The following is a 26,605-nucleotide window of genomic DNA, read 5'->3' on the forward strand; positions in this document are numbered from 1 at the left end:
TCATCTGCAAAATAGTTTAATGATGATGCTACAGAGATTTTAATGAGGACCAATGAGTTGTTTTTACAACCCCTGCTGGAATTTGTGTATGTGCCATTAGTAGGGTTTATTGCAGCTGCAATGATTTTATAACTTGGCCGAGCGCTGTGGTTTAAGATTATCTTTAGGCACAGAAGTTGGCTGGCTTGGGTTCAAATCACACCTTTTATTTTCAAAATCCAGCTCTCAGCATTACTATTATGGAGAAGGGGTTTCTCCTATATGCTGCCTTGAACTATCGGAGGAAATCAAATAAATAAGAGCCAGTTTGGTGCTTTCTGGCCTAGAAATGAGGAGACGGTGAATTCTAGTTCCGCCTGAAGCATGAAAGCCAGATGGGTGACTTTGGGCCAATCACCAGGAGACCCTGAGTTCTAGTCCTGCCTTAGCCAGGAAAGCCAGGTGGGTGGCCTTGGGCCAGTCCCTCTCTCGCAGCTGAGTCCATCTTACAAGCTTATTGTTCTTGTTCTCCTCACAGGGAAAATAGGTAGATTAGATAAATTTTAGATAAGTTTGCTACCTTGAGTTGATCAAAATATATAAAAGGCAGGAAAAAAATATTATCATCCCTTTTATTCATGAAACATGAAACTCAGTCAACTGAACATTCAAAAAGGCATCACAAATATCATTGACTGGTGCTAATGGTTGATACTTATTTATTTTATTTATTTTTATTTATTTATTTTGTCACAACATTATATATAAACACATATAATGAAAGAAAAACAATAGGACAGGAACGGTAGGCACTTTTGTGCACTTATGCACACCCCTTATGGTCCTCTTAGGAATAGGGTGAGGTCAATGGTAGAAAGTTTTTGGCTAAAGATTTTGGGAGTTTGAGAAGAGACCACAGAGTCAGGTAGTGTGTTCCAAGAGTTAACAACTCTGTTACAAAAGTCATATTTTCTGCAATCAAGATTGAAACAGTTAACATTAAGTTTGAATCTATTGTTTGCTCTTGTATTATTGCTGTTGAAGCTGAAGTAGTCTTCAACAGGAAGGACATTGCAATAGATGATTCTGTGTGTTAAACACAGGTCATGTCTGGGTCGGCGGAGTTCTAAATTTTCTAATCCCAGGATTTCAAGTCTGGAGGTATAAGGTATAAAGTTTTTGTTGGTTGCTGCCAGCGTCCTAGGTATCAACCAAGTACCTTCTTAAGATGGACCATGTTCTGAGTAGCGCAGTTTTTTGCAGTTCTGCTGGTGTTATTGCAGGAAGCTGCACTAATGCACCAAGACAAATTCCTTGTGTGTCCAATCACACTTGGCCAATAAAAAATTCTATTCTATTCTATTCTATTTGTTGATGTATCTTATAAAATTCTTGGACATGGTACCAAGTGCCCCGATGACAAAGGGTATCACTGTTACATGTTTCATCCATAGCCATGTAGTTTCGATGGCCAGGTCGCAATATTTCATGATTTTTTTCAGTTCTTTTTCTTTGACTCTGGCGTCTCCTGGTACAGCGATATCAATAAATTGTACGTTTCGGTTTTTGAAAAATGTGACATTTGGTGTGTTGTGTTTCAAGTGACGATCCATCTGTATTTGAAAGTCCCACAAGATCTTTACCTTCTCATTTTCTATAACTTTTTCCACTTTACATTCCCATGACTTTTTGGATACAGGCAAGTTGTATTTTTTACATAATGACCAGTGGATTAATTTAGCAACTCAGTCGTGTCTAGCTTTGTAATCAGTTTGTGCGATTAAATGTGAAACAGTTTCGACTTTGCTCTTGCAAAGTCGGCAGTTTGGATTGTCGGTGGATTTTTGTATCTTATAAAATAGAATAGAATAGAATAGAATAGAATAGAATTTTTTATTGGCCAAGTGTGATTGGACACACAAGGAATTTGTCTTGGTGCATATGCTCTCACTGTACATAAAAGAAAAGATACCTTCATCAAGGTACAACATTTACAACACAATTGATGGTCAATATATCAATATAAATCATAAGGATTGCCAGCAACAAAGTTACAGTCATACAGTCATAAGTGGAAGGAGATTGGTTATTATTATTATTATTATTATTATTATTATTATTATTAATATAGGTATACCTCAACTTACAATCCTTTGTTTAACGACCCTTCCAATTTACAATGGCACCGATTATAAAAGTGATTTATAACCAGTTCTCACTCTTTTGACCATTGCAACATCCCCACATTTACGGGATGAAACTTTGGTTGTTTGTCTGGCAAGCAAAGTCAATGGGCGAAGCCAGATTTGCTTAGCGACTGCGTGATTCACTTAACAACCATAGCGACATCCTTAACAGCCATGGCAAAAAGACTGTACAATGGGGCAGGATTCACTTAACAACCGCCTTGTGGAAATTTTGGGCTCAGTTGTGCTCGTAAGCCGAGTGTAAAGCAAACTATAGCTGATGCCGTACGCAAATAATCATTATAATCGCCTTCCTTGAATTTGCAGTGCTCTAAGACCTACTCGAGTCAGTTCCTGGACATCTTCCACGCTCACCACATGGCGGTGGACGCCGTCAGCTGGAACCCCTTCCACAGCAAGGTCTTCATTTCCTGCAGCTCGGACTGGACCGTGAAGATCTGGGACCACACTATCAAGTAGGTGCCTCCAGCCACGCTTCCAGATGGACCACACACCTTGCACTGACCACCAAACCGTGGTCATAGCTGGAGCTCCTGTGGGCCTCGGTCCTCCATAGGGGTGAGCCAGCTCCTCATTTCCTCCAGGAGCGGTTGGGCACCCAAAGCTAGCAAGTGAAAGGTTCAAAGGTAGCTGTCATGTCCCACTCCTCCTCCAACGACTGGGTCTAGGAAGTCTGTATCAAGCGTGGTCACGAAGCCTCTGCAGCTTTGCCAAATTCCTTTCAGATTTCTCAGGGCAGACAGGAATCCAAGTTGTGACTTCAGAAAACTAGATGAGACTTTGCTTGATCCGAGGAATGCCAGAGTCCAAGTTGTGACTTCAGCGATAGGGTCCGATATCAGCAAACTAGCTAAGACTTGCTTGACTCAAGGTTGGAATGCCAAAAGCAGGTCCTTTATATAGGCTGTGGGGTGTGGCTCCATGACTCAGCATTTATCCAGGCCTGCCCCTCCCTTCCTTCTGCTGACGTCGCCTCTCAGATCTCCGGAAGCGAGGATCCTCCCACTTTGAATTCTCTTCAGCTGGATCTGCTGTCGGTAATTCCAGCACGTGGCTGGGTCCCTGTCACACGCTGTAGGAGTGAGGTTTGTTTGTTCATTCCTGACATCCTGTCCGGGCATGGGGCCAGGGCCGGGGGCTGGAGGCATGACAGGCCATTCATCTTCATTATCAGACTCAGAGTCTGATAGCAGACCCGGGACGAGACGGGAGGGGCCCGGCTGAGGAGAGGAGGGAGGACGAGGCACAACACTAGCTCTCGACTTACGACCAGTGTTTTAGTGACCATTCAAAGTCATAAAGGCACGGAAAAAAGTGACCTAGGACATTTTTTTCACACTTATGACCATTGTGGCATCCTCACAATCACATGATGAAAATCTGGGGTCTACAGGTTGTCCTCCACTTACAACAGTTCACTTAGTGACCCTTTGAAGTTACAACGACATTGAAAAAAGTGACTTATTACCATTTTTCACACTTACGACCATTGCAGCCTCCCCAGGGCCCCGTAATTTGGATGCTTGACGACGGACTCATACTTATGACGTTTGTAGTGTCCCGGGGGTCACGTGATCCCCTTTTGCGACCTTCTGACAAGCAAACTCAATGGGGAAGCCGGATTCACTTAACAACCGGGTCTACTAATTTAACAGCTGCATTGATTCACTTAACAGATGTGGCAAGAAACAGTCGTAAAATGGGGCAAACTCACTTAGCAAAGGTTTCACTTTGCAACCTACATTTTGGGCTCCGTTATGGTCGTAACTCGAGGACTACCTGTATTCATGAGGGCTGCAGCGTCCTGGGATCACGTGATTTCCATTTGTGACCTTCCCAAGCTGGCTTCCAACAAGCAAAATCAATGGAGGGAGCCAGATTTGATGAACAGCCATAGGATTCACTTAATGACTGGGGCAAAAATGGTCACAAAATGGATTGCAACTCCTTATCGGCTGTCTTGCTTAGCCACAGAGATGTTGGGCCCAATTGGAGTCTGCCTGTGTTCACGGAAATCAAAGATGAAAAGTACCTTTTGGACATCGATGGAGCTTCTCCGTCATCCAGGTCACGGTTGTCCCAAAGGTGCTTTTTTCAAGAGGCAACTGGACTTTCTGGTTTTCCTTTGAAGACGTTTCGCTTCTCATCCCAGAAGCTTCTTCAGCTCTGAAGAACCGAAGAAGCTTCTTGGATGAGAAGTGAAACGCCTTCAAAGGAAAACTAAGAAAGCCCAGTTGCCTCTTGAAAAAGCACCTTTGGGGCTACCTTCTTGGACTTCCCCCTTGGATGAAGAACTCGTCCCAGTGGTGCATACATTAGAGGTGGTCAGAGGTTTTCAGATGACTTGGGAAACCAAAGCCCTCAAAGACTATAACAGAATAACAGAGTTGGAAGGGACCTTGGAGGTCATCCAATCCAACCCCCTGCCCAAGCAGGAGACCCTACACCATTTCTGACAGATGGCAGTCCAGTCTCTTGTTGAAAGCCTCCAGTGATGAAGCTCCCACAACTTCTGAAGGCAACTTCTGTTCCATGGGTTGATTGTTCTCACTGTCAGAAAATTCCTCCTTATTTCTAGGTTGAATCTCTCCTTGATCAGCTTCCATCCATTATTTCTTGTCTAGTGCTTTGGGTGCTTTGGAAAATAGCTTGATCCCCCTCCTCTCTGTGGCAGCCCCTCAAATATTGGAAGACTGCTATCCTGTCTCCCCTGGTCCTTCTGTTCACTAGAAAAGCCATGTCCAGTTCCTGTAACTGTTCGTGATATGTTTTAGCCTCCAGTCCCCTAATCATCCTGGTTGCTCTTCTCTGCACTTTTTCTCAAGTCTCAACATCTTTTTTATAGTGTGGTGAACAAAACTGGATGCAGGACTCTTGGTGTGGTCTTTACTAAGGCTAAGGCTTTATAGAGTGGTATTAGTACCTCACGTGATCTTGATTTTTGGGGACCTCCTTTTAGGAAACTTCTCAGTGTGCTTCTTGATGGCTTTAGCTTTTGGAAACCATCTGCTGAGTTGAACTTTCCTGCTTTTCTTTCTGGCTTTCGGCTTTCTCTCTACTTTCTCTAGCTTTCCTTGGGTGCCTGACCTACATTTCTGCCAGGGCCATGCGTATTCGGACCTCCCCTGGCCCTGTAGAAGCTATCCCCTCCCTGAGCAGGATAAAATCCTGCAGCTCCACCTGACCTGTTGGATCTTCTGCTTGCAGGACACCCATGTTTATCTACGACCTGAATTCTGCAGTTGGCGACGTGGCTTGGGCTCCTTATTCCTCCACCGTCTTCGCGGCTGTAACCACCGATGGGAAGGTAAGAAGTGGCTCCAACCTGTAATAGGTGAAGAAAGCGAGAGGGATCATAGAGGTACAAGGGAGAGCAAGGACGACCCTAGAAGGGTCTAAGACCATCATGTTCCCCAAGCTATGCACAGCGGTTCAGTATTTCCCGTACCAAAGTCAAGTGCCGAAAGATTAATATTGTTATGTTCTTTGATGAGGTTAAAGATTATCAGTTGTGGTCTGATGTAAGCTGTTTCAACTAAAGCTGCCTTCTGCAATTGACCGATGGGGATTTTGTCAATGCCGATAATGTTCAAATAGGGCTCTATTGTTACGGTTTGTTGTAGAGTCAGAGTTTCGATGGAATTTGACATTTTTATCCACCTATCGAGTCCTTTCCAAGGACCTGGAATAGGCAGATGGGAATGTTTGATGGTGTTGGAGGTCTCCAGATGTTAGCTTTTCCAAGTAAAGCTGCCTTTTGCAATTGACTGTCAGTGCTGAGGGTGTTCCAGTGGTGCTCCAGATGTTTTGGGGCTGCACCCAAGGCGCCCATGACAATTGGTGCTCCCTTCGCTTCCTTTTGCCACAGTTGTTTTACTTCTATTTTCAGCCCTTTATATTTTGTGATCTTCTCCAGTTTTTTCTCTTCTATTCCGCCGCATCCACTAGCCAGACATTTTGGTCTTTCTAATCGACAATTGTTTATTGTTAACATTTTTTTATTGAGTTATAAAGAAATATAAAATACATAGTACAAAGTAAATAGGAAAGGAATGGGGAAGGGAAGGGGAGGGAGAAGTGAGGAAAGATAAGGAACAAAAGAAAGAAAAAGAAGCATTGACTTCCGACATTCTCTGTTACAGTAAAATAAGGCATTCACATCAAATCACAACTTTTTACTTTTTCCTAATAATATAAGCAATCCATTTCTATAAAGATCTGTCAGTCTAATCGGTTAAACCCAAAATCAGAGTTTCATTCTTCCCCATATCAAGCACGAAGTTCAGAAGCAATCTCCATGTGGAAACAAAAGTACTTATATTCTTTTCTTTAATCAAAGTGGCTCTTGTGGCTCAACAGACTAAGCAGGCTGTTATTAACACAGCTGCCTGCAATTACAATTACTGCAGGTTCGAGTCCCACCAGGCCCAAGGTTGACTCAGCCTTCCATCCTTTATAAGGTAGGTAAAATGAGGACCCAGATTGTTGGGGGCAATAAAAGTTGACTTTGTATATAATATACAAATGGATGAGACTATTGCTAACATCGTGTAAGCCACCCTGAGTCTTCGGAGAAGGGCGGGATATAAATGCAAAAAAATAAATAAAAAAATTCGACCATGCTAGGAATAGAGTAGAGTAGAGTAGAGTAGAGTAGAAAAATAGAAAAGAAGAATAGAATAGGATAGGATAGAATAGAATAGAATAGAAAAGAAAAATAGAATAGAATAGAATTTTTATTGGCCAAGTGTGATTGGACACACAAGGAATTTGTCTTGGTGCATCTGCTCTCAGTGTACATAAAAGAAAAGATACGTTCATCAAGGTACAACACTTAATGATGGTCGTAGGGAATATATATACCAGCAACAAGGTTACAGTCATAAAGTCATAAGTGGGAGAGATGTCGAAGTGTCCTTCCATTTTTGTGCATACAATAGTCTTACTGCTGTCAACATACATAATAACAAGGTTCCAAATTTTTTCTCTAGCTCTTTTTCCATTAAACCTGAAAGGAAAAGTTCTGGTTTCATTTTCATCTCCATTTTTTTTAAAAAAAATTGTATTAAGATATGAATCCTACTCCAATCTTTTTTTCTTATCGACAATTATTAAGTCTAGGGTGTTGTGTAGCAGATGCCTGTCTGTCTGTTTGAATTCTAAAGTCCCAGAGCAATTTAACTTCTTCATTTTCTCTGACTTCCTCTGTTTTATTGGTTCCCCCCAGTTCTTGCTTGCAGGCAAATGTTATTTCTTGCAGATCTTCCAATATTCCATTTGTTGCTACTTTGTTATGCCGCTGCTTGTAGTCAGTCTGGGCGATCTTCTGGCAGCAGCTGACCAATTGATCCACTGTTTATTAGTACTATAGTCTTGTCTCACAGTCAGCCAGATGTTTAGAGCCTTATCTACCCATCCAGTCCTTCCCAAGGCAGATGTAAATGTTTGATGGTGTTAAAGGTCTGGCTGAGGATGTACGCTTTTCCAAGTAAAGCCACCTTTTGCAATTGGCCGATTGGGATTTTGTCAATGGTGATGGCTTGTAAGCCATTGTAAGCGTTACCACTTGCTTTGGAATTGCACCTGAGGTGCCTATCAATATTGGTGGTACTATTGCTTTCTTTTGTCACAGTCGTTCTATTTCTATTTGCACTTCTTTGTATTCTATTTTCTTATCCAGTTCCTATTATTAGTATCAAATTTATTTGCTGTCCCTTTCGCGGTGCAAGGTAACTCTGTTTGCTATGAACAAAGGATGTTTTTTCCAGCCTCCAATTCAGGAAGAATCTGGTAGTGGTAATAAAGGAGAATATTTGTAGCTCACAGTTGACACGAGGGGTCCTCGGTGCTCTCTGAGCTTGCTTGTTTTCTTGCAGATGTTTCATTACCCAACTAGGTAACATCCTCAGTGCTAAAAGGGAGGAGGAGGAGGAGGAGAAAAAAATGCATTGGTGGCCAGTTTGCTTCCTGGTCCATTGTCACATTTAAAGCCCTACATGACTTGTCTCCAGAAGTTGTGGTTGCTCCAACACTGGAGGTTTTCAAGGAGAGATTGGACAACCGCTTGTCTGAAATGATAAGGGGTTTCCTGCTTGAGCAGAGGGATGGACTAGAAGACCTCCAATGTCCCTTCCAACTCTTTCATTCACAACCAGAGTTTATCCTGTTATCCTATTATTCTGTGATTGTTGCCTAGGTAACAACTCTTCTCTTTGTCCCCCACCCCCCAAGATTATCCACAAATTTCATTATCTTCTTAACCAGGGGCTTGGACAAGAAGACCTTCAAGGTCCCTTCCAACTTTTTTATTCTATTAATCTGAATTCAAAGGGGTTCGGAACTAGTCCTTTTGTGATGGTGCAATGACTCCAGGTTAATTCCTCACTTAACCCCTTCTCCCTGCCAGGCTGGGTGCTTCGCAACACCCTTCCACGCAGCTTTCCTGAAAAACCTATGGAGATCGTCAGCCACTGCCTTCTTCCCAGTCTAGCCTAGAAATCTCTTGGGATTTCCTGATTTTACCCATCCAAGTGTAAATCAGGTCTGATCTTGCTCAGCCTCTGACAAGCTTGTCCGCAAGAGATAGAACACGTTCACAAAAGATTGGTGTCAGGGTTCCAAGTAATACACCCATAGCAAATAGAACTCCGAGGCAGGTAGATGTTGTGGTCTGCCAGCAGCCTGCGGAGCTGGCAATGGAGTCAGACAGCGATGAGGCTGAGGAAGAACATGGGCCAGACCTGGAGGCTGGGGAAGACCCGGATGAGGGCTCTGCGTCAGAGGCAGAGGTGGGGCCAGGGCTATCGGGGGGGGGGGTTATGTGTGGACTCTGGAGCCTCCAGAGGCTGACAGTAGTGAGGCAGAGGAACAGGAGGAGCCTGTTCCTAGTACATGCATATGAAGAGCTGCCAGAAGGCAAGAGCAGTTCAAGCAAAGAGGACGACTCAGGAGTAAGGCCAAGAGATGATTGGCCCCTCCCATAAGGCTTAAAAAACCAGCAATGGTGTTTGTGCTCTTTACTGGAAAACAATGTTGATAGACTAACTCCTTGTCTTGCTGCATTTATTTCTTATCAGCGACTTCTGCTTTTGAACTTTTGCCAAGAAAAGCCTTTGGCGGTTTGCCTAATTAGACCAAGGTTGGTGATAAGACTGAAGGATTGTGTTATGAAGAATTTGCTTTGATTTAGTTTGGACGACGCTGAGAATGAGTTAATTCTCAGCTGTTCTAATAAAGTCTGTCTGTTTTTGAACTGATTGCGTCTACTACTACCTACTTGGGCCTGGGTCACAACAGTAGATTCCTCAAAGAACAGGTTTATTGGACATATCATATTGTCACAGACTGGTGAAAACCGACTCTGAAGGTTCCAGTGGTTTTCACCCAATTAAAAGTAAACATTTTCCTCCGTTTCCCAAACAATCAGTCACACGGTCCAATCAAGGCGCTGTCCGGTTGCTTGGTGACTTCATTCCTCCTCTCTTCAGCCACCTGTGGGAATGTTCTTGGTTCCCAGAAAAAAAAAAACTATTTTATTCTGGTTACAAAACCTCTCTGTTTCCCATGAACAAATAGAAAGTAAAAATTGTATTTGTATATTTTTCTTTATGTGAAAGGGGAGTTAAGGCTCTAGGGGAGGGATGGGAGTTTATGGATAGTTAGCATATTCTAGCTTATGATTGTTAGATGTTATACCCTGTGTTTTGCTCTGGGAAGGCCGGGTGGGTGGGGTGGGGGGATTGGGTGGAGGTGGGAGGTGGGGTGGGGGAGGGAGGGAGAGGGGAGGCATTTGTGAAAATTTTCTGTAAAACTTTTTAATTAAAAAAAAACCCTCTCTATTTCCCCTCGCTAACCCTCATCTTCACTGTCAATACTGAAGCCCCAAAGATGGCCTCAGCCAGGCCAGCTTCACAGTTGACAATTGGATTCTCAGGGACCCCTCGGATGGACGGCTATCAGCCGCAGGCTTCAAGCAGCAATCTGGAAACTGTGAAAACACAAAATAGCCTTTATCTCCCCTCGGTGGATCTTGCTAGCATAAACTCTGCTCTCGCTCCCTCCCGATCTAATTTGTCTGGAGCTTTGCTCAGCAGTCCTGTCTGGGAAGCCGTTCTGATTGCTTTCATTCTGGGAAGGGAAATATTGATTTTCAGCAACGTAGGAAAATTTGTCTCCGGATGCCCCGCTTTTTCCCACCAGCGGTGAATTGGCAATAAATCTTCCTGCGGAAGCTTCAGGCTGGAATAAATTTTCCTACAGGAGGAACTGTGGACCAGAGGGCTCAATCAACACAGCCTCCGCAAAGCTGAAAATACAGAGCTGAGGTTCTCTCTTCCCTTCTTCATGGAGGTCTAGAATAATTTTACACCCATGTGTGTAATGGTTTAACAGGTTAACAGAGTTGGAAGGGACCCTGTAGGTCATCTAGTCCAGGGGTCCAGTTTTGCTGGCTGAGGGACTCTGGGAATTGAAGTCCACAAGTCTTAAAGGGACCAAGGTTGGAGACCCCTGATCTAGTCCAACCCCCACCCCAATCAGGAGACCTTACTTTGTTTTGGAAAGAAAGAGAGAGAGAGGGTGGGCAGGCGGGCGAGGAAGGAAGGAAGGAAGGAAGGAAGGAAGGAAGGAAGGAAGGAGAGTAGAGAATAACAGAGTTGGAAAGGACCTTTTAGGTCATCTAGTCCAACCCCACACCCAAGCAGGAGACCCTACATCGTTTCAGAAAGACAAAAAGAGAGGGAGTGGGCGAGGAAGGAAGGAACCAAGGAAGGAAGGAGGGGAAGGAAGGAAGAAGAGAACAGAATAACAGAGTTGGAAGGGACCTTGTAGGTCATCTAGTTCAACCCCCCGCCCAAGCAGGAATCCCTACACCCTTTCTGACAGATGGCAGTCCAGCCTCTTCTTGAAAGCCTCCATTGATGAAGCTCCCACAACTTCCGGAGGCAACTTCTGTTCCACTGGTTGATTGATCGCACTGTCAGAAAATTCCTCCTTATTTCCAGGTTGAATCTCTCCTTGATCACTTTCCATCCATTACTCCTTGTCTGGCCTTCAGGTGCCTTGGAAAATAGCTTGATCCCTTCCTGTCTGTGGTAGCCTCTCAAATATTGGAAGATGCTATCCTGTCTCCCCTGGTCCTTCTCTTCACTAGAATAGCCAGGCCAAGTTCCTGCAATGGTTCTTCGTATGTTTTAGCCTCCAGTCCCTGAATCAAATGTTACATGGGAATGAGCCTTGGAAGACTGGATGAAGAAATGCTGCCTAGGGTAGATGTGCCCAACTTTCCAGCTTGGTGGCCCAGCCTGGCGCAAGAGGCGTGGGGGGGCGTGTGAGTGGCAGGCACCCATGCGCACACACAGCTCCATTTGTGTGAGCAGTGCACACGGGCGCCCTCCCCACACGTGAACAGAGCTTCAAGAACGAGCGGACGGTGCTGGTACTCGCATGCGAAGCTCCGCTGGCACGTGGGGCAGGCATTTGTGCTCACATGCGAAGGAGGGTGGTTGAGTGGAGGGCACTCGCGCTCGCACGAATGGAATTTTGCACACGAGTGTGCACTTGCCTGCCACTCGCACGAGGGGAATTTCATATGCCTTTCTCCCGTGGCCTGGTTTCAAACACATTCAAGAGAGAAGCACCCTGGAGTTGAGGAGAAACTTCCTAACAGTGAAGACAATTAATCAGTGGAACTGCTGGCCACCAGAAATCGTGGGCATTCCATCACGGGAGGGTTTTTAGAAGAGACTTGTCTGAAATGGGATAGATACGGTCTCCTGCTTGAGGAGGGGGCTGGACTAGAAGACCTCCAAGGTCCCTTCCAGCTCTATTCTGATTAACTGATTAACCAAAGAGAGAAGCAATTTGGAACTTTCTGACAGTTACAATAATCAATCAGTGGAACAGCTTCCCTCCCGAAGTTGAGGAGGCTCCGTCACTGGAGGCTTTCAAGAAGAGACTAGACAACCATTTGTCTGGAATGGTACAGGGTCTCCTGCCTGGTTGGACTAGAAGACCTCTGAGTTCCCTTCCAACTCCGCTATTCTGCTATTCTGAAGTGGCTAATTTAAGCCGAAGGCTGGAGTGGGCGAGGGTTATTGAGTCATTTTTTCCTACGCAGCCGGACTTAACACTTAAAAAATCAATTAAATGCCTTGACTAAGTCAAGGCATTTAATTTCTGCATTCCTCTCATGTTGTCATCTGGCAGGTTGCCCGTGGGAGTCTCTGACACACGCCTTGTTCTCTGGCCGTAGTAGAGCTGTGACACGATAGACAAGCGCATCTATTTTTGCCCTTCCGGTTTTTGAACCTCCCTGCAAATAAGGAGAGTAGCGTGAGCAGAATCAAGGCTTTTTTAAAAAAAATTTGCATTTATATCCCGCCCTTCTCCGAAGACTCAGGGCGGCTTACAGTGTGTAAGGCAATAGTCTCATCCTATTTGTATATTATATACAAAGTCAACTTATTGCCCCCCCAACAATCTGGGTCCTCATTTTATCTACCTTATAAAGGATGGAAGGCTGAGTCAACCTTGGGCCTGGTGGGGCTCGAACCTGCAGTAATTGTAACTGCAGGCAGCTGTGTGTTAATAACAGGCTGCATTAGCCTGGTCAGCCATTTCCCAGCCCTTCCAGCTTCCAGATTCGATTGCTTTTCCTCTTGGAAGTGTGAGACACACAGGCAGCAAATCCAGCTGCCCAGAATGGTGGGGGCGGGGGCAAAAAGCCCCTCACTCACTCACTTCTTTGAATTCTGTAGGAAACTGTCTCGAGGCGAGAGTCTGAGCTTCCAGAATCTGTCCTCAGAATGCAGAATAAGAGAGTTGGAGGTCTTCTAATCCAACCCCTGTTTAAGCAGGAGACCCTGCACAATGTCAGACAAATTGGGTGTCCAATCGCTTTTTGAAAACCTCCAGTGATGAAGCACCCTCAACATCTGAAGGCAAGCTGATGCCCTGATCAATGAAGAGAATAATGGAATACCAGAGCTGGAAGGGACCTTGGAGGTCTTCTAGTCCAACCCCATGCTCAGGCAGAAATGAGGAAACCTTACCATTTCAGACACATGGTTGTCCGGTCCCTTCTTGAAAGCCTTCAGTGATAAAGCACCTGTCAGTCCTGGAAGACATCTTTTACTTCTGGAGTAAAAGTAAAAGTTTGGTGGCTCAGGCTGCTAAGACAGTCTGTTATTAACAGCAGCTGCTTGCAATTACTGCAGGTTCAAAGTCCCACCAGGCCGAAGGTTGACTCAGCCTTCCATCCTTTATAACAGGGGTGTCCAAACTTGGTCCCTTTAAGACTTGTGGACTTCAACTCCCAGAGTTCCTCAGCCAGCTTTGCTGGCTGAGGGACTCTGGGAGTTGAAGTCCACAAGTCTTAAAGGGACCAAGTTTGGACACCCCTGCTTTATAAGGTAGGTAAAATGAGGACCCAGATTGTTGGGGGCAATAAAAGTTGACTTCGTATGTAATATACAAATGGATGAAGACTATTGCTTAACATAGTGTAAGCCGCCCTGAGTCTTCGGAGAAGGGCGGGATATAAATGCAAATAAAAAATAAATTAAAAAAAGTACTTTTACATCTTCTGGAGACAAGCAGTTCCCCAGGTTAATTGTCCTCACTGTTAGGAAGTCTCTCCTTAATTCCAGGGTTTCTTCTGGACTTCCAGGGTTGCTTTCCATCCATCGCTTCTTGACTTGCCTTCTGGTGCTTTGGAAAATATACGTTTCTCTTGTTTGGATGAAGCGGTGATGAAATCTGAACTGGTTTATTACCAGTTCGCTGACTGCGCATGTGCAGTGCGCACCATGCACCAAATGTGAGGTGTGTGTGCGCGCACAGTGCAAGCCAAAAAGAGGCATGGGGTAAGTAAAACAGTGCGCGGGGGAGTGATCAGCTGTGGTGCACAATCTTTTTTTTTCTTTTAAAAGCATTTTTTTTTGCAACTTATTCAGCTGAATAGGTTGTAAAAAAATGCTTTTAAAAGTAAAAAAAAAGAAAGGCTCTGACGATCACGCGGCTCAGCTGGGATTGTCAGAGCCTCTTTTTCATCTTTTAAAAGCACTTTTTTAAAAAAGCGGCAAGCGGGGAAACAGGCAACCGGGTGATTGGGTAGGCATGGGCGGGGGGGGGGGGCAGGGATTTTTGCTACCGGTTCTCTGAACCACCCACCGCCATCGCTACCAGATCAGCCGATCCAGTCCAAACTGGGATGAAGTATGTTCAGATCCATTTGCTTGCCATCGGTCAATCTCCAAGGCCCTATCTAAAGAGATCAGAAGAACCATGGCATGGACCAGCAGCAGATCAGGGCAGCAGATGCTACCTGGTAGTAGGACTAGATGACCTACAAGGTCCCTTCCAACTCTGTTGATCTGTAGGTAGAGGGCTTCTCTGTTTTATATCCCTCCTCCACTTACCTTTCTTCCGTATATCAATTGTCAGGTCACCAAATTTTTGCTCGGCTTGTTATTGTCTTGGTTTCTGACTCACCCATAATAACTTTTGCAGTGATTGGAGATCTGGTGGCCTGTTGGCCTTCAAAATTGCCCAATAGAATAGAATAGAATAGAATTCTTTTTTGGCCAAGTGGGACTTGACATACAAGGAATTTATCTTGGTGCATATGCTCTCAGTGTACATAAAAGAAAAGATACCTTCGTCAAGAATTCTAAGGTGCAACACTTAATGATAGTCATAGGGTACAAATAAGCAATTAGGAAACAATATCAGTATAAATTGTAAGGATACCAGCAACAAAGTTACAGTCAAACAGTCATAAGTGGAAAGAGATGGGTGGTGGGAATGATGAGAAGATTAATAGTAGAGCAGATTTAGTAAATAGTCTGACAGTGTTGAGGGAATTGTTTGTTTAGCAGAGTGATGGCCTTCGGGAAGAACCTGTGTCTAGTTGTTCTGCTGTGCAGGCTCTGTAGCATCGTTTTGAGGGTAGGAGTTTAAACAGTTTATGTCTAGGATGCGAGGGATCTGCAAATATTTCCCCAGCTCTCTTCTTGATTCGTGCAGTATACAGGCCCTCCATGGAAGGCAGGTTGGTAGCCATTGATTTTTCTGCAGTTCTAATGATCCTCTGACGTCTGTGTGTGTCTTGTTGGGTTGCAGAACCGAACCAGACAGTTCTAGAGGTGCAGATGACAGACTCAATAATTCCTCCGTAGAACTGGATCAGCAGCTCCTTGGGCAGTTTGAGTTTTCTGAGTTGGTGCAGAAAGAACATTCTTTGTTGTGCTTTTTTGATGACCTTCTTCAAGGTTACTTTAGAAAGTAGCCACAGGATTTCCAAGCCATCTTGGGCTGCTCTGTGGCCAGGCCTGTTTGCAAAAGCTTCACATTCAGCTCACGTTTCTTTCTCTCTCCCCCTACCCGCCCCCAAAACACAATAGATCATCTGGAATTATTGAACTGAATATTCATCCTTTCTTCATTATGGAAATGACAGTAAATAACCTCACAGATGTTTAAAGATTTGCTGACCTCGTCTTTCCGGGCAAGCTGACTAAAATTAATAATTTGCTTTTCTTTAAATATTTAAAGTTGTGTTTGGTTTGGTCCCCGGTCGGGGAATTTTTGAAATGCAGCAATTTTTTCCCCCCAAATGCAAATGCACATTTGAAGGGGGGGAAAAAAGGAGAGCTTTTATCATGGGCTGGAAACTTTTCAGTCCAGTCTTAGCTACCGTGTGGGAAATGATTTGCAACTGCTACCTTTTGAGTTGCTTTTCTTCCCCAGCTCTGGAATTTCTTTGCTTCTTTTCTATCCAAGTCCTAACCAGATTTAGCCCTGCTGAAATATATTTAAGATCAGCCTGGCTCATCTAAGCAATTCTGTCCATTAATGCCATGGTATCGGTAATTCGGTCCATAGAATGACATTTCTATGAATTTGATCCTCGGTGGTTGATCTCATTGTCCATTAAAAATCATCTTGCCTTCAGAAGTTGTGAATGCTCCAACACTGGACATTTTAAAGCAGAGACCAGACAGCCATTTGTCTGAAATGGTATAAGGTCTCCTGCTTGAGCAGGGGGTTGGACTAGAAGACCTCCAAGGTCCCTTCCAACTCTGTTATTCTGTTAATTAATCAGTGGAATGGCTTGCCTCCAGAGATTGAAGGTGTTCCACCGTGGGAGGCTTTTAAGAAGAAATCAGACCACCACTCTTGAGCAGAGGGTTGGACTAGAAGACCAAAAAAGACTGCCAAAAAAGACAACACAGTTCTGGGCTGCATCAACCGAGGGATAGAATCAAGATCATGTGAAGTGTTAATACCACTTTATAATGCCTTGGTAAGGCCACACTTGGAATATTGCATTCAGTTTTGGTTGGTACAGTGTAAAAAAGATGTTGAGACTCTAGAAAGAGTGCAGAGAAGAGCAACAAAGAGGATTAGGGGACTGGAGGCTAAAACATATGAAGAACGGTTGCAGGAACTCGGTATGTCTAGTTTAATGAAAAGAAGGACTAGGGGAGACATGATAGCAGTGTTCCAATATCTCAGGGGTTGCCACAAAGAAGAGGGAGTCAAACTATTCTCCAAAGCACCTGAAGGCAGGACAAGAAGCAACGGGTGGAAACTAATCAAGGAGAGAAGCAACTTAGAACTAAGGAGAAATTTCCTGACAGTTAGAACAATCAATAAGTGGAACAACTTGCCTGCAGAAGTTGTGAATGCTCCAACACTTTTCAGATTGCTCTCTGCTCTCTAATTTTCAAATTGGAGAGCAGAGAGATGCATTAAGGTCTTGAGCTGAGAATAAGGAGACCCTCTCTGTTCCATCTTGACCCCATAACTTCCTGGATGACTCTGACCCAATTCCTTTCTGTCTGTCCATCTCTCTCTCTCAGCCAGCCTACTTCACAAGGTTGTCATTGTTTAGCTCCTAACTAGGCTGGATTTAAATCTAATAAATAAAACAAATAACGCTAAGGCATCACTTTGTTTTATGCTAAAACAAGGGGATGGGAAACGTGAGCATTGCTGAGTTCTGTTACGCAGGTAGTCCTCGACTTACAATTGAGTCCCAAATTTGTGTTGCTAAGCGAGGCAGTTAAGTGAGTCTCGACCCATTTTGCAACCTTTCTTGCCACCGTTGTTAAGTGAGTCAGGGCAATTGTGAAGTTGGTAACACGGTTGTTAAGTCGATCCGGCTTCCCCCATTGCTTGTCAGGCGGCCACAAAAGGGGATCACGTGACCCCAGGACACTGCAACCGCCCGAATTTTGATTGTGTGACCCTGGGGGAGGCTGTGGTGGTCATGTGAAAAACAGCTATAAGTCTTTTTTCAGGGCCGTCGTAACTCCAAACGAATGGTTGTAAAGTCGAGGACCATCTGTAGAAGGACAGAAGGGCTCCTATTTTGTTTAAGGTAGCAATAGCGCTTAAGACTTATATACCGTTTTACAGCCCTCTTTACGGAATCAGCCTTTTGCCAACAACAATCTGAGGCTTCATTTTACCATGCTTGGAAGGATGGAAGGCGGAGTCAACCTTGAGCTGGTCAGGATTGAACTCCTGACAGTTGGCAGAATGGAATACTGCATTCTAAGCACTGCACTACCACAACTCAAAGATAGCTAGATAGCTAGGTATGTATGTATGTATGTATGTATGTAGGTGGGTTGGTAGGTAGGTAGGTAGGTAGGTAGGGATGGATGATAGACAGACAGAACCTAGCAATAGAACTTAGACGTATATACCGTTTCACAGTGCTTCCCAGCCCTCTCTAAGCAGTTTATAGAGTCAACCTCTTGCCCCCCAACCATCTGGGTCCTTGTTTTACTGACCACAGAAGGATGCAAGGCTGAGTCAACTTTGAGCCAGTCAAGCAATCGAACTGCTGGCAGTGGGCAGAGTTTGTCTGCAGTACTGCATTCTAACCACTGGGCCGCCATCACTCAGACATAGATGCAGCAGTGGGATTCAAGTCATTTAACAACCGGTTCTCTGCCCTAACGATTTCTTCCAACAGCCAGTTTGCCAAACTGCTCAGAAAGTTAACAACCGGTTCTCCCGAAGTGGTGCGAACCGGCTGAATCCCACCACTGCATAGATGATAGATAGATAAGGAGAGAGAGAGAGAGATGAATGGATGGATAGGTGGATGATAGACAGACAGAGCTTAACAATCACACTTATATACCACTTCACAGCGCTTTCCAGCCCAGTCTAAGCGGTTTACAGAGTCAGCCTCTTGCCCTCAGCAATCTGGGTCCTCATTTGACCCACCTCGGAAGGACGGAAGGCTGAGTCAGCCTTAAGCCGGTCAGGATCGAATGCTGGCAGTGGGCAGAGTCAGCCTACAGTCCTGCATTCTAATCACTGTGTCCCCGTGGCCCCCCTCCTCTCTCTCTCTCCTCCCTCCCTCCCCCCATCCCCCTCTCTCTTTCTTGCTCTTGCTCAATGCCAACCCCTCCACCCCCCAGCAACTCCAACAACTCTGTTTTCAAGCGAGGACTTCGCTGAAGAGCTCCGGATACATATTTCATGGGCTGGACCCCCTCGGCTGCGTCGCTCAGTCCCACGCCTGAATGACTTCAAAATGTCACTTGTGTAAGCTCCTTCGGTGCTGTTTTCCATGCAGGCCGGCAAGCAAGCCTTGAATTCTGGCTGCAGCGGAAGGCATGGGGGGTGGCAGAGCTAAGAAAAGCTAGAGGTGTGACTATCCAGAGATGAACGATGGACTCCGGAGCTGTGTGGTCCCTTCCAGGAAATGCACTCTTGGTTTCCTCCAGTGAGGCATCCTTGGCCGATGGATGCTAAGACCAAAGGTCCACACGAGGATGGTGGTGGTGGTGATGTTATCCATTCAGTTGGTGATTGCAAATGTCATAAAATGGGGCAAAACTCACTTACCAGTCTGGGCCTCTGTGGCTCAGGCTGCTAAGACAGTCTGTTATTAACAGCAGCTCCCTGCAATTACTGCAAGTTCAAGCCCCACCAGGCCCAAGGTTGACTCAGCCTTCCATCCTTTATAAGGTAGGTAAAATGAGGACCCAGATTGTTGGGGGGGCAATAAGTTGACTTTGTATATAAATATACAAATAGGATGAAGACTATTGCTTGACATAGTGTAAGCCGCCCTGAGTCTTCGGAGAAGGGCAGGATACAAATGCAACAAAACAAAACAAAACAAAAACAAATGTCTCGCTTTGCAACCTCTGCTTTGGGCTCCATTGTGGTCGTATGTCGAGGACCGCCTGTAAAGACTCTAAGAGGGAGAGAGAGAGAACTTCGCAAGGTGTCCTTTTCGGGACCAAGCATATCAGCAGGCCTAATACAGGTAGTCCTCGACTTGTAACCACAACGGAGCCCCAAATTTCCGCCACTAAATGTGGCAGCTGTTAAGTGAGTTGTGACCCATTTTACAACCTTTTTTGCCACGGTTGTTAAGCGAATCGCAGTCATTGTTAAGTGAATCCTGTGGCTGTTAAGTGAATCGGGCTCCTCCCATTGCGTTCTGAATTGAGTCACGCCGGTGAGGGGATTGTTAGTTCAAGTCAGCTTATTACTCACTTACACAGTGTGCAACAACTCACCAAAGGGTTTGGTAAAGCTCCAGCCCATTTTCCCTCAGTAATTTTCTTCAGAAATGAATCAAGGAGAGAAGCAGCTTAGAACTCAGGAGGAATTTCCTGACAGTGAGAACAATTAAGCAGTGGAACGACTTGCCTCCAGAAGTTGTGAATGCTCCAACACTGGAAGTTTTTAAGAAGAGATTGGACAACCATTTGTCTGAAGTGGTGTAGGGTTTCCTGTCTAAGCAGGGGGTTGGACTAGAAGACCTCCAAGGTCCCTTCCAACTCTGTTCTGTTCCCTGTCCATAGTCGTCCTCCCCGCCAGAACCTCCTGGTTCCAACAACAAGGTCCAAGCCAACCCACAAGGCACAAGGGCACAACACCCTGCTCACAAAACCCCAACCCGCAAAACAGAGTTCAAGACTTAGAACAGAAAATTCTGGAGCACCTTTGTTCTCTGTGCCATCCGTCTTGCAAGCTCACAGGATTCGTATCTCTCGCCATGCACGTGTATACATCTGAATTAGACTGCTGCTTCTCTGTGTCATAGAATATATATAGGTATAAGCATTATTTATTTATTCGGTCATCTTCATGTATTGTAGTGTATATTGGAGGTGGTGACCCTCTGAGAGCTGAATGCAATGAAATTTCATTTTAATGTACACCAATTAGTGTACATTCAAAGTGACAATGAAGTTATTATTCTATTCTATTCTATTCTATTCTATTCTATTCTATTCTATTCTATTCTATTCTATTCTATTCTATTCTATTCTATTCTATTCCATTCCATTCCATTCCATTTATTCTATTCCACATTTTCTTTTCTTGTCTTGTCTAGTCTAGTCTAGTCTATTTTTATTCTTGCTCCTATATATTAAATATAGGTAGGAGAGCAAGCATTCATCCTGTTAAGAAAGCTTTTGCATCCATTCGTGGAGTTTTAACAGCCATGCTGAAAAATGAATAGAATAGAATAGAATAGAATTTATTGGCCAAGTGTGATTGGACACAGAAGGAATTGGTCTTGGTGCATCTGCTCTCAGTGTACATAAAAGAAAAGATAGGTTCATCAAGGTACAACACTTACAACACTTAATGATGGTCATAGGGTACAAATAAGCAATCAGGGAACAATCAATACCAATATAAATCATAAGGATTACCAGCAACAAAGTTACAGTCATACAGTCATAAGTGGAAGAAAATGGATGATGTTCTGTCCCCTCCCACCTCTCCAATGAATACACGCCAGCCGAGGCCGTCTGCCAGCAATTTATTTACAATTGGCCGAGTGTCCTTTGGCAGAGAACAGTTCTGGCACCGTTTCTTTACGTGCCTGCCAAGTCTCTTATCAAGTAGCAGAGTGCTGACAATCTGTTGCCAAAGCAACCAGGAGCCCGCAGAATAATCCAAAAGTTACTCACAAAGAAATCCAAGCCTTCAATCCAAGAGCACGAAGCAGTTCACCCCAGTAGCTTGTAACTTTGTCCGACGCAAGGGCCTACAGAGCAACCCCACCCGCTTTTATCCCCTGTGGGGTGTGGCTCTGTGACTCAGCATTTCCTGGGCCTGCCCCACCTCTTTCTCTGCTGCTCACGCCTATTTTGATGTCGCTGCCTTGGATCGAGCCAAGATTGGTCCTCAGCAGCTGGCTCTTGGGGCGTTGCCAGGGAGGAGGAGGGGTCGGGGGAAAGAGGCCTTGACAGCTCCTCCTCCTCCTCCTCCTCCTCCTCCTCCTCCTCCTCCTCCTGGCCTGCAGCTGGAACCTGGGACAGTGCCAGGGAAGAGGATGGTCCAGGGGGGAAAGGAGGCCTTCTCAGCTCCTCCTCCTCACTCTCCAAGTCATCCGGCTCCAGGAGGCCAGGCCCGAGGGGCCGAGCCACAACAGGCGATGGGAACGATGAGAAGATTAATAGTGCAGATTTAGTAAATAGTTTGGCAGTGTTGAGGGAATTATTTGTTTAGCAGAGTGATGGCCTTCGGGGAAAAAACTGTTCTTGTGTCTAGTTGTTCTGGTGTGCAGTGCTCTATAGCGTCGTTTTGAGGGTAGGAGTTGAAAGAGTTTATGTCCAGGATGCGAGGGGTCTGCAAATATTTTCACGGCCCTCTTTTTGACTCGTGCTGTATATAGGTCCTCAATGGAAGGCAGGTTGGTAGCAATTATTTTTTCTGCTATTGAAAGTGAATTTAGCTGCACCTGAGTCTCTTTAGCAACCTCCCCACTTTCCTTCCTGCTCTGAGAAACCCATTAGCATAACAAGCTTCTCCCTCCCCTTTGCTCCCCCCCTTCACCGCAAACGTAAATTACTTTTAACAGCCCCTCCGGATTATATTATCAGGGCTCATAATCGCAGCACCAACCACTCTGTTTTTGCACGCTGCAAGGACCAACACCGCCTGAATGCTAAGCGCACGCCACTTAGCTGGTGATCCCAGACGTTCGATCAATTAAGGGTCTGCAGCACTTTATCAGGTTGCTTTTGAGTTGCTCTGCCCGCCACTCCCCAGCCTTAATTAAGGATGTGCTCCCTTCCTTCCTTTCTCTTCTCTTGAGCTTCTCTTTTCTAGATCAAGATCAAGGTCCTACTACCACTCTACAAAGCCCTAGTAAGGCCGCACCTAGAGTCCTGCATTCAGTTTTGATTATCACACTATGAAAAAGATGTGGAGACTCTAGAAAGAGTGCAGAGAAGAGCAACCAAGATGATGAGGGGACTGGAGGCTAAAACATACGAAGAACCATTGCAGGAACTGGGCCTGGCTAGTCTAGAGAAGAGAAGGACCTGGGGAGACAGGATAGCATCTTCCAATATTTGACGGGCTGCCACAGAGAGGAGGAGGGTGGTCAAGCTATTTTCCAAAGCCCCTGAAGCAATGGTGAAATCCATATTTTTTTACTACCGGTTCTGTGGGTGTGGCTTTGTGGGCTTGGTGTGGCTTTGTGGGCGTGGCTTTTTGGGCATGGCAGGGGAAGGATACTGCAAAATCCCCATCCCCTCCCCACTCTGGGGCCAGCCAGAGGTGGCATTTGCCAGTTCTCCAAACTACTCAAAATTTCCTCTACCGGTTCTCTAGAACCTGTCAGAATCTGCTGGATTTCACCCCTGCGCTTAAGGCCAGACAAGGACCAATGGATGGAAACAGAACCAGGAGAGATTCAACCTGGAAATAAGGAGGAATTTTCTGACAGTGAGAACCATCAACCGATGAAACAGAAGTTGTCTTCAGAAGTTGTGGGAGCTTCATCACAGGAGGCTTTCAAGAAGAGGCTGGACTGCCATCTGTCAGAAATGGTGTAGAGTCGCCTGCTTTGGCAGGGGGTTGGACTAGACAACCTACAAGGTCCCTTCCAACTCTGTTAATCTGTCTGTTCTAATCTGTCTCTTTATCCCAAAGGTGCTTTTTTTCAAGAGGCAACTGGACTTTCTGATTTTTCTTTGAAGACATCGAAGGACTAAGGAGAAATTTCCTAAGGGTGGGACCAATCAAGTTGACCACACTCACTCAGTCACATGACCCATTTCCCACAGAAAACACCGGGAGCCACAAAAACCTGGGTAGGTGTGGCTGGGGTGTGTGTCATGTGATTGGGTAGGAGTCACATTGAGTTGGCCATGCCCAACCACTCACATGACCACCCAGCCACACCCACAGAATCGGTAGGGAAAAATTTTAGATTTCACCCCTGGGTCAACTGATTCTGCAAAGCATCAGAAAAGCAAGACAAGAAGCAACGGATGGAAACCAATCAAGGAGAGAAGCAACCTGGAACTGAGGAGAAACTTCCTGACAGTGAGGACAATCAAACGGTGGGAAAGACTTGTAGGTGCTTCACCAGGGGAGGTTTTTAAGAAAAGGTTGGACCGCCATCTGTCTGAAATGGTCTAGGGCAGGGGTCTCCAACCTTGGCAACTTGAAGACTTGTGGACTTCAACTCCCAGAATTCCTCAGCCAGCTTTGCTGGCTGAGGAATTCTGGGAGTTGGAGTCCATAAGTCTTCAATTTGCCAAAGTTGGAGACCCCTGGTCTAGGGTCTCCTGCTTGAGCAGGGGGTTGGACTGGAGGACCTCCACAGTCCCTTCCTGCTCCATTCTGATTGATTGCAATGATTAATGGCACATCTCCCGGTGTCTCTTCTTAAAAAATTTTTTTTCCAGTGTTGGAGCATTCACCACTTCTGCAGGCAAGTTGTTCTACTTATTGATTGTTCTAACTGTCAGGAAATTTCTCCTTAGTTCTAAGTTGCTTCTCTCCTTGATTAGTTTCCACCCATTGTTTCTTGTTCTACCCTCAGGTGCTTTGGAGAATAGGTTGACTCCCTCTTCTTTGTGGCAGCCCCTGAGATATTGGAAGACTGCTATCATGTCTGTTGTGTCTTGTCCGATCTCACCACCACAGCCGGGGCCTTCTTATCTGCTTCCGAACGCTGAAGAATGTCCTAGCATGCCTCCCGGCCCCAGCCCTGGCTCCATGCCCAGACAGGCTGAAGAAGAGCAAGTATCTCCAGCCCCCAGCTCTGGCTCCATGCCCAGGCAAACGGAGCAACTAGACCCCTCCCCCTCCTCCACAGCATGTGAGCCTGAGGAAGGTTTATTACCAACAGCTGCCGATTGGAGTGACCCTCGCTTCAGAAGGATTAATAGGCGGCGTCAACAGAAGGAAGGGAGGGGCAGGCCTGGATAAGTGCTGAGTCATGGAGCCACACCCCATGGCCTATATAAAGGATCTGCTTTCTGGCAGTCTCTGAGTCAGGCAAAGTCTAAACATATCTTGCTGAAGTCACTTTCTGGTCTCCTGCCTGCCCTGAGGACTTTGCTAGGACTTTGGCAGAGCTGCAGAGGCACACCTGATTCGGATTTCCCTGACCCGGCCGTCAGCGGAGGAGTGGGACACGACAATGTCCTTCTTTTCATTAAACTAGACATACCGAGTTCCTGCAACCCTTCTTCATATGTTTTAGCCTCCAGTCCCCTAATCATCTTTGTTGCTCTTCTCTGCAAACTTTCTAGAGTCTCAACATCCTTTTTACATCGTGCCGACCAAAACTGAATGCAATATTCCAAGTGTGGCCTTACCAAGGTATTATAAAGTGGTATTAACACTTCAGGTGATCTTGATTCTATCCCTCTGTTTATGCAGCCCAGAACTGTGTTGGCTTTTTCTTCAATGGAGACCTGTAGCGTTTTACACAGAGAATGACCTGAGCCTCTTCCTCCTCCTCTCTCCTGTGCCTTGAGCCCTCTCTTACCCGCTGCCTTCTTTCCTTTCACCAGACCTACATCTTCGACTTAAGCGTCAACAAATACGAACCTATTTGCCACCAGCCAGTGGTAGCCAAGAAGCGGAACAAAATCACCCACGTCCAGTTCAACGCCATCTACCCCATCATCATCGTCGGGGATGACCGCGGCCATGTCACCTGCCTGAAGCTCTCTCCCAACCTCCGTAAGATGCCCAAGGTAAGTGACTTTTGTCAAGGGGGGGAGAGTCACACCTGCTCAGGTACTCTGCACCTGGGGGAGTTTCCTGATGGCCCTCGTTGAGGTTGGCCATTGGTGGGAGGTGGAAAATGGCGCACCGGGCACTTTCGATGCTGTTCTGCGCAGCTGCTTATTGTGGTCCTCAGCTGCTTTGAAACTCATTGAATTTGGTAGTCAAGGCCTTTTGGCGAGAACATTTTGTCCCGATACTCGTCATTTGTTTGGTACTTGACGCGCAAGCTAGAATGTGTCGGTGGTTGTCTTGTGACTCGCTACACTTTGCAGCCAAAACACAAAGTGATACGTTAGTCAGCTCTTGGCCTGTGCACAACCTTTTGTGTTCTTATCTTAGCTTTTGTGGTCATTTTGTGCATTCGTGTCCTTTTTTCTCTCTAATTAGTACAAGTAAAGTGACATTTTTATTTTATTTAATCTAAGTATTTATTTATTTATTTTATTTTGTCAATCATATATAAGATAACAGGTAAAAGTATAAACATAATTTGGATACATGAAAAGAGTAAGTAAAAAGGAATATTAGGACAGGGACGGTAGGCACACGGGTGCACTTATGCCCGCCCCTTACAGACCTCTTAGGAATGGGGTGAGGTCAACAGTATACAGTTTAGGCTTAAAGGTTTGGAGAAGAAATTACAGAGTCAGGTAGTGCATTGACCACTCTGTTTATTTTATTTTATTTTATTTTATTTATTTATTTTGTCACAACAGTATATATAAGCATAAGCATGAAAGTAACTATATAACATATAAACATATATATATATAAGCATAAGTATGTAATAACTATATTGATTGGATATAATGAAAGAAAACAATAGGACAGGAACGGTAGGCACGTTTGTGCTCTTATGCACGCCCCTTACGGACCTCTTAGGAATGGGGTGAGGTCAACAGTAGATAGTCTTTAGTTAAAGGGGATTTGGGGATTTTGAGAAGAGACTACAGAATCAGGTAGTGTGTTCCAAGCATTAACAACTCTGTTACTTAAGTCATATTTTCTGCAATCAAGATTGAAGCGGTTAACATTAAGTTTAAATCTATTGTTTGCTCTTGTATTGTTGTGATTGAAGCTGAAGTAGTCTTCAACAGGAAGGACATTGCAATAGATGATTCTATGAGTTAAACATAGGTCCTGTCGAAGTTTTCTAAACCCAAGATTTCAAGTCTGGTGGCATAAGGTATTTTGTTGTATTCAGAGGAGTGGAGAACTCTTCTTGTAAAATATTTCTGGACACGTATTGATGTCTGAAATGTGGTATGGGTTCCAGACAGGCGAGCTGTATTCAAGAATTGGTCTAGCAAATGTTTTATAAGCTCTGGTAAGTAGTGTAGTGTTTCTGGAGAAGAAGCTACATAAGATTAGGTTTACAACTCTTA

General features: G+C 45.1%; 1 protein-coding gene across 1 annotated transcript in view; it reads left to right on the forward strand.

The window, feature by feature from the left end:
- Positions 1-26,605, forward strand: part of DNAI1 (dynein axonemal intermediate chain 1) — a 185,016-nt gene that overhangs the window by 125,969 nt on the left and 32,442 nt on the right. Inside the window, exons 17-19 of the mRNA XM_058171975.1 lie at positions 2,493-2,641; positions 5,394-5,493; positions 25,001-25,186. Coding sequence (XP_058027958.1) covers positions 2,493-2,641; positions 5,394-5,493; positions 25,001-25,186 — 435 coding nt within the window. The remainder of the gene's footprint in view (positions 1-2,492; positions 2,642-5,393; positions 5,494-25,000; positions 25,187-26,605) is intronic.

The sequence above is a fragment of the Ahaetulla prasina genome, chromosome 2 (genome assembly GCF_028640845.1).
Source record: "Ahaetulla prasina isolate Xishuangbanna chromosome 2, ASM2864084v1, whole genome shotgun sequence".
Lineage (NCBI taxonomy): Eukaryota > Metazoa > Chordata > Lepidosauria > Squamata > Colubridae > Ahaetulla > Ahaetulla prasina.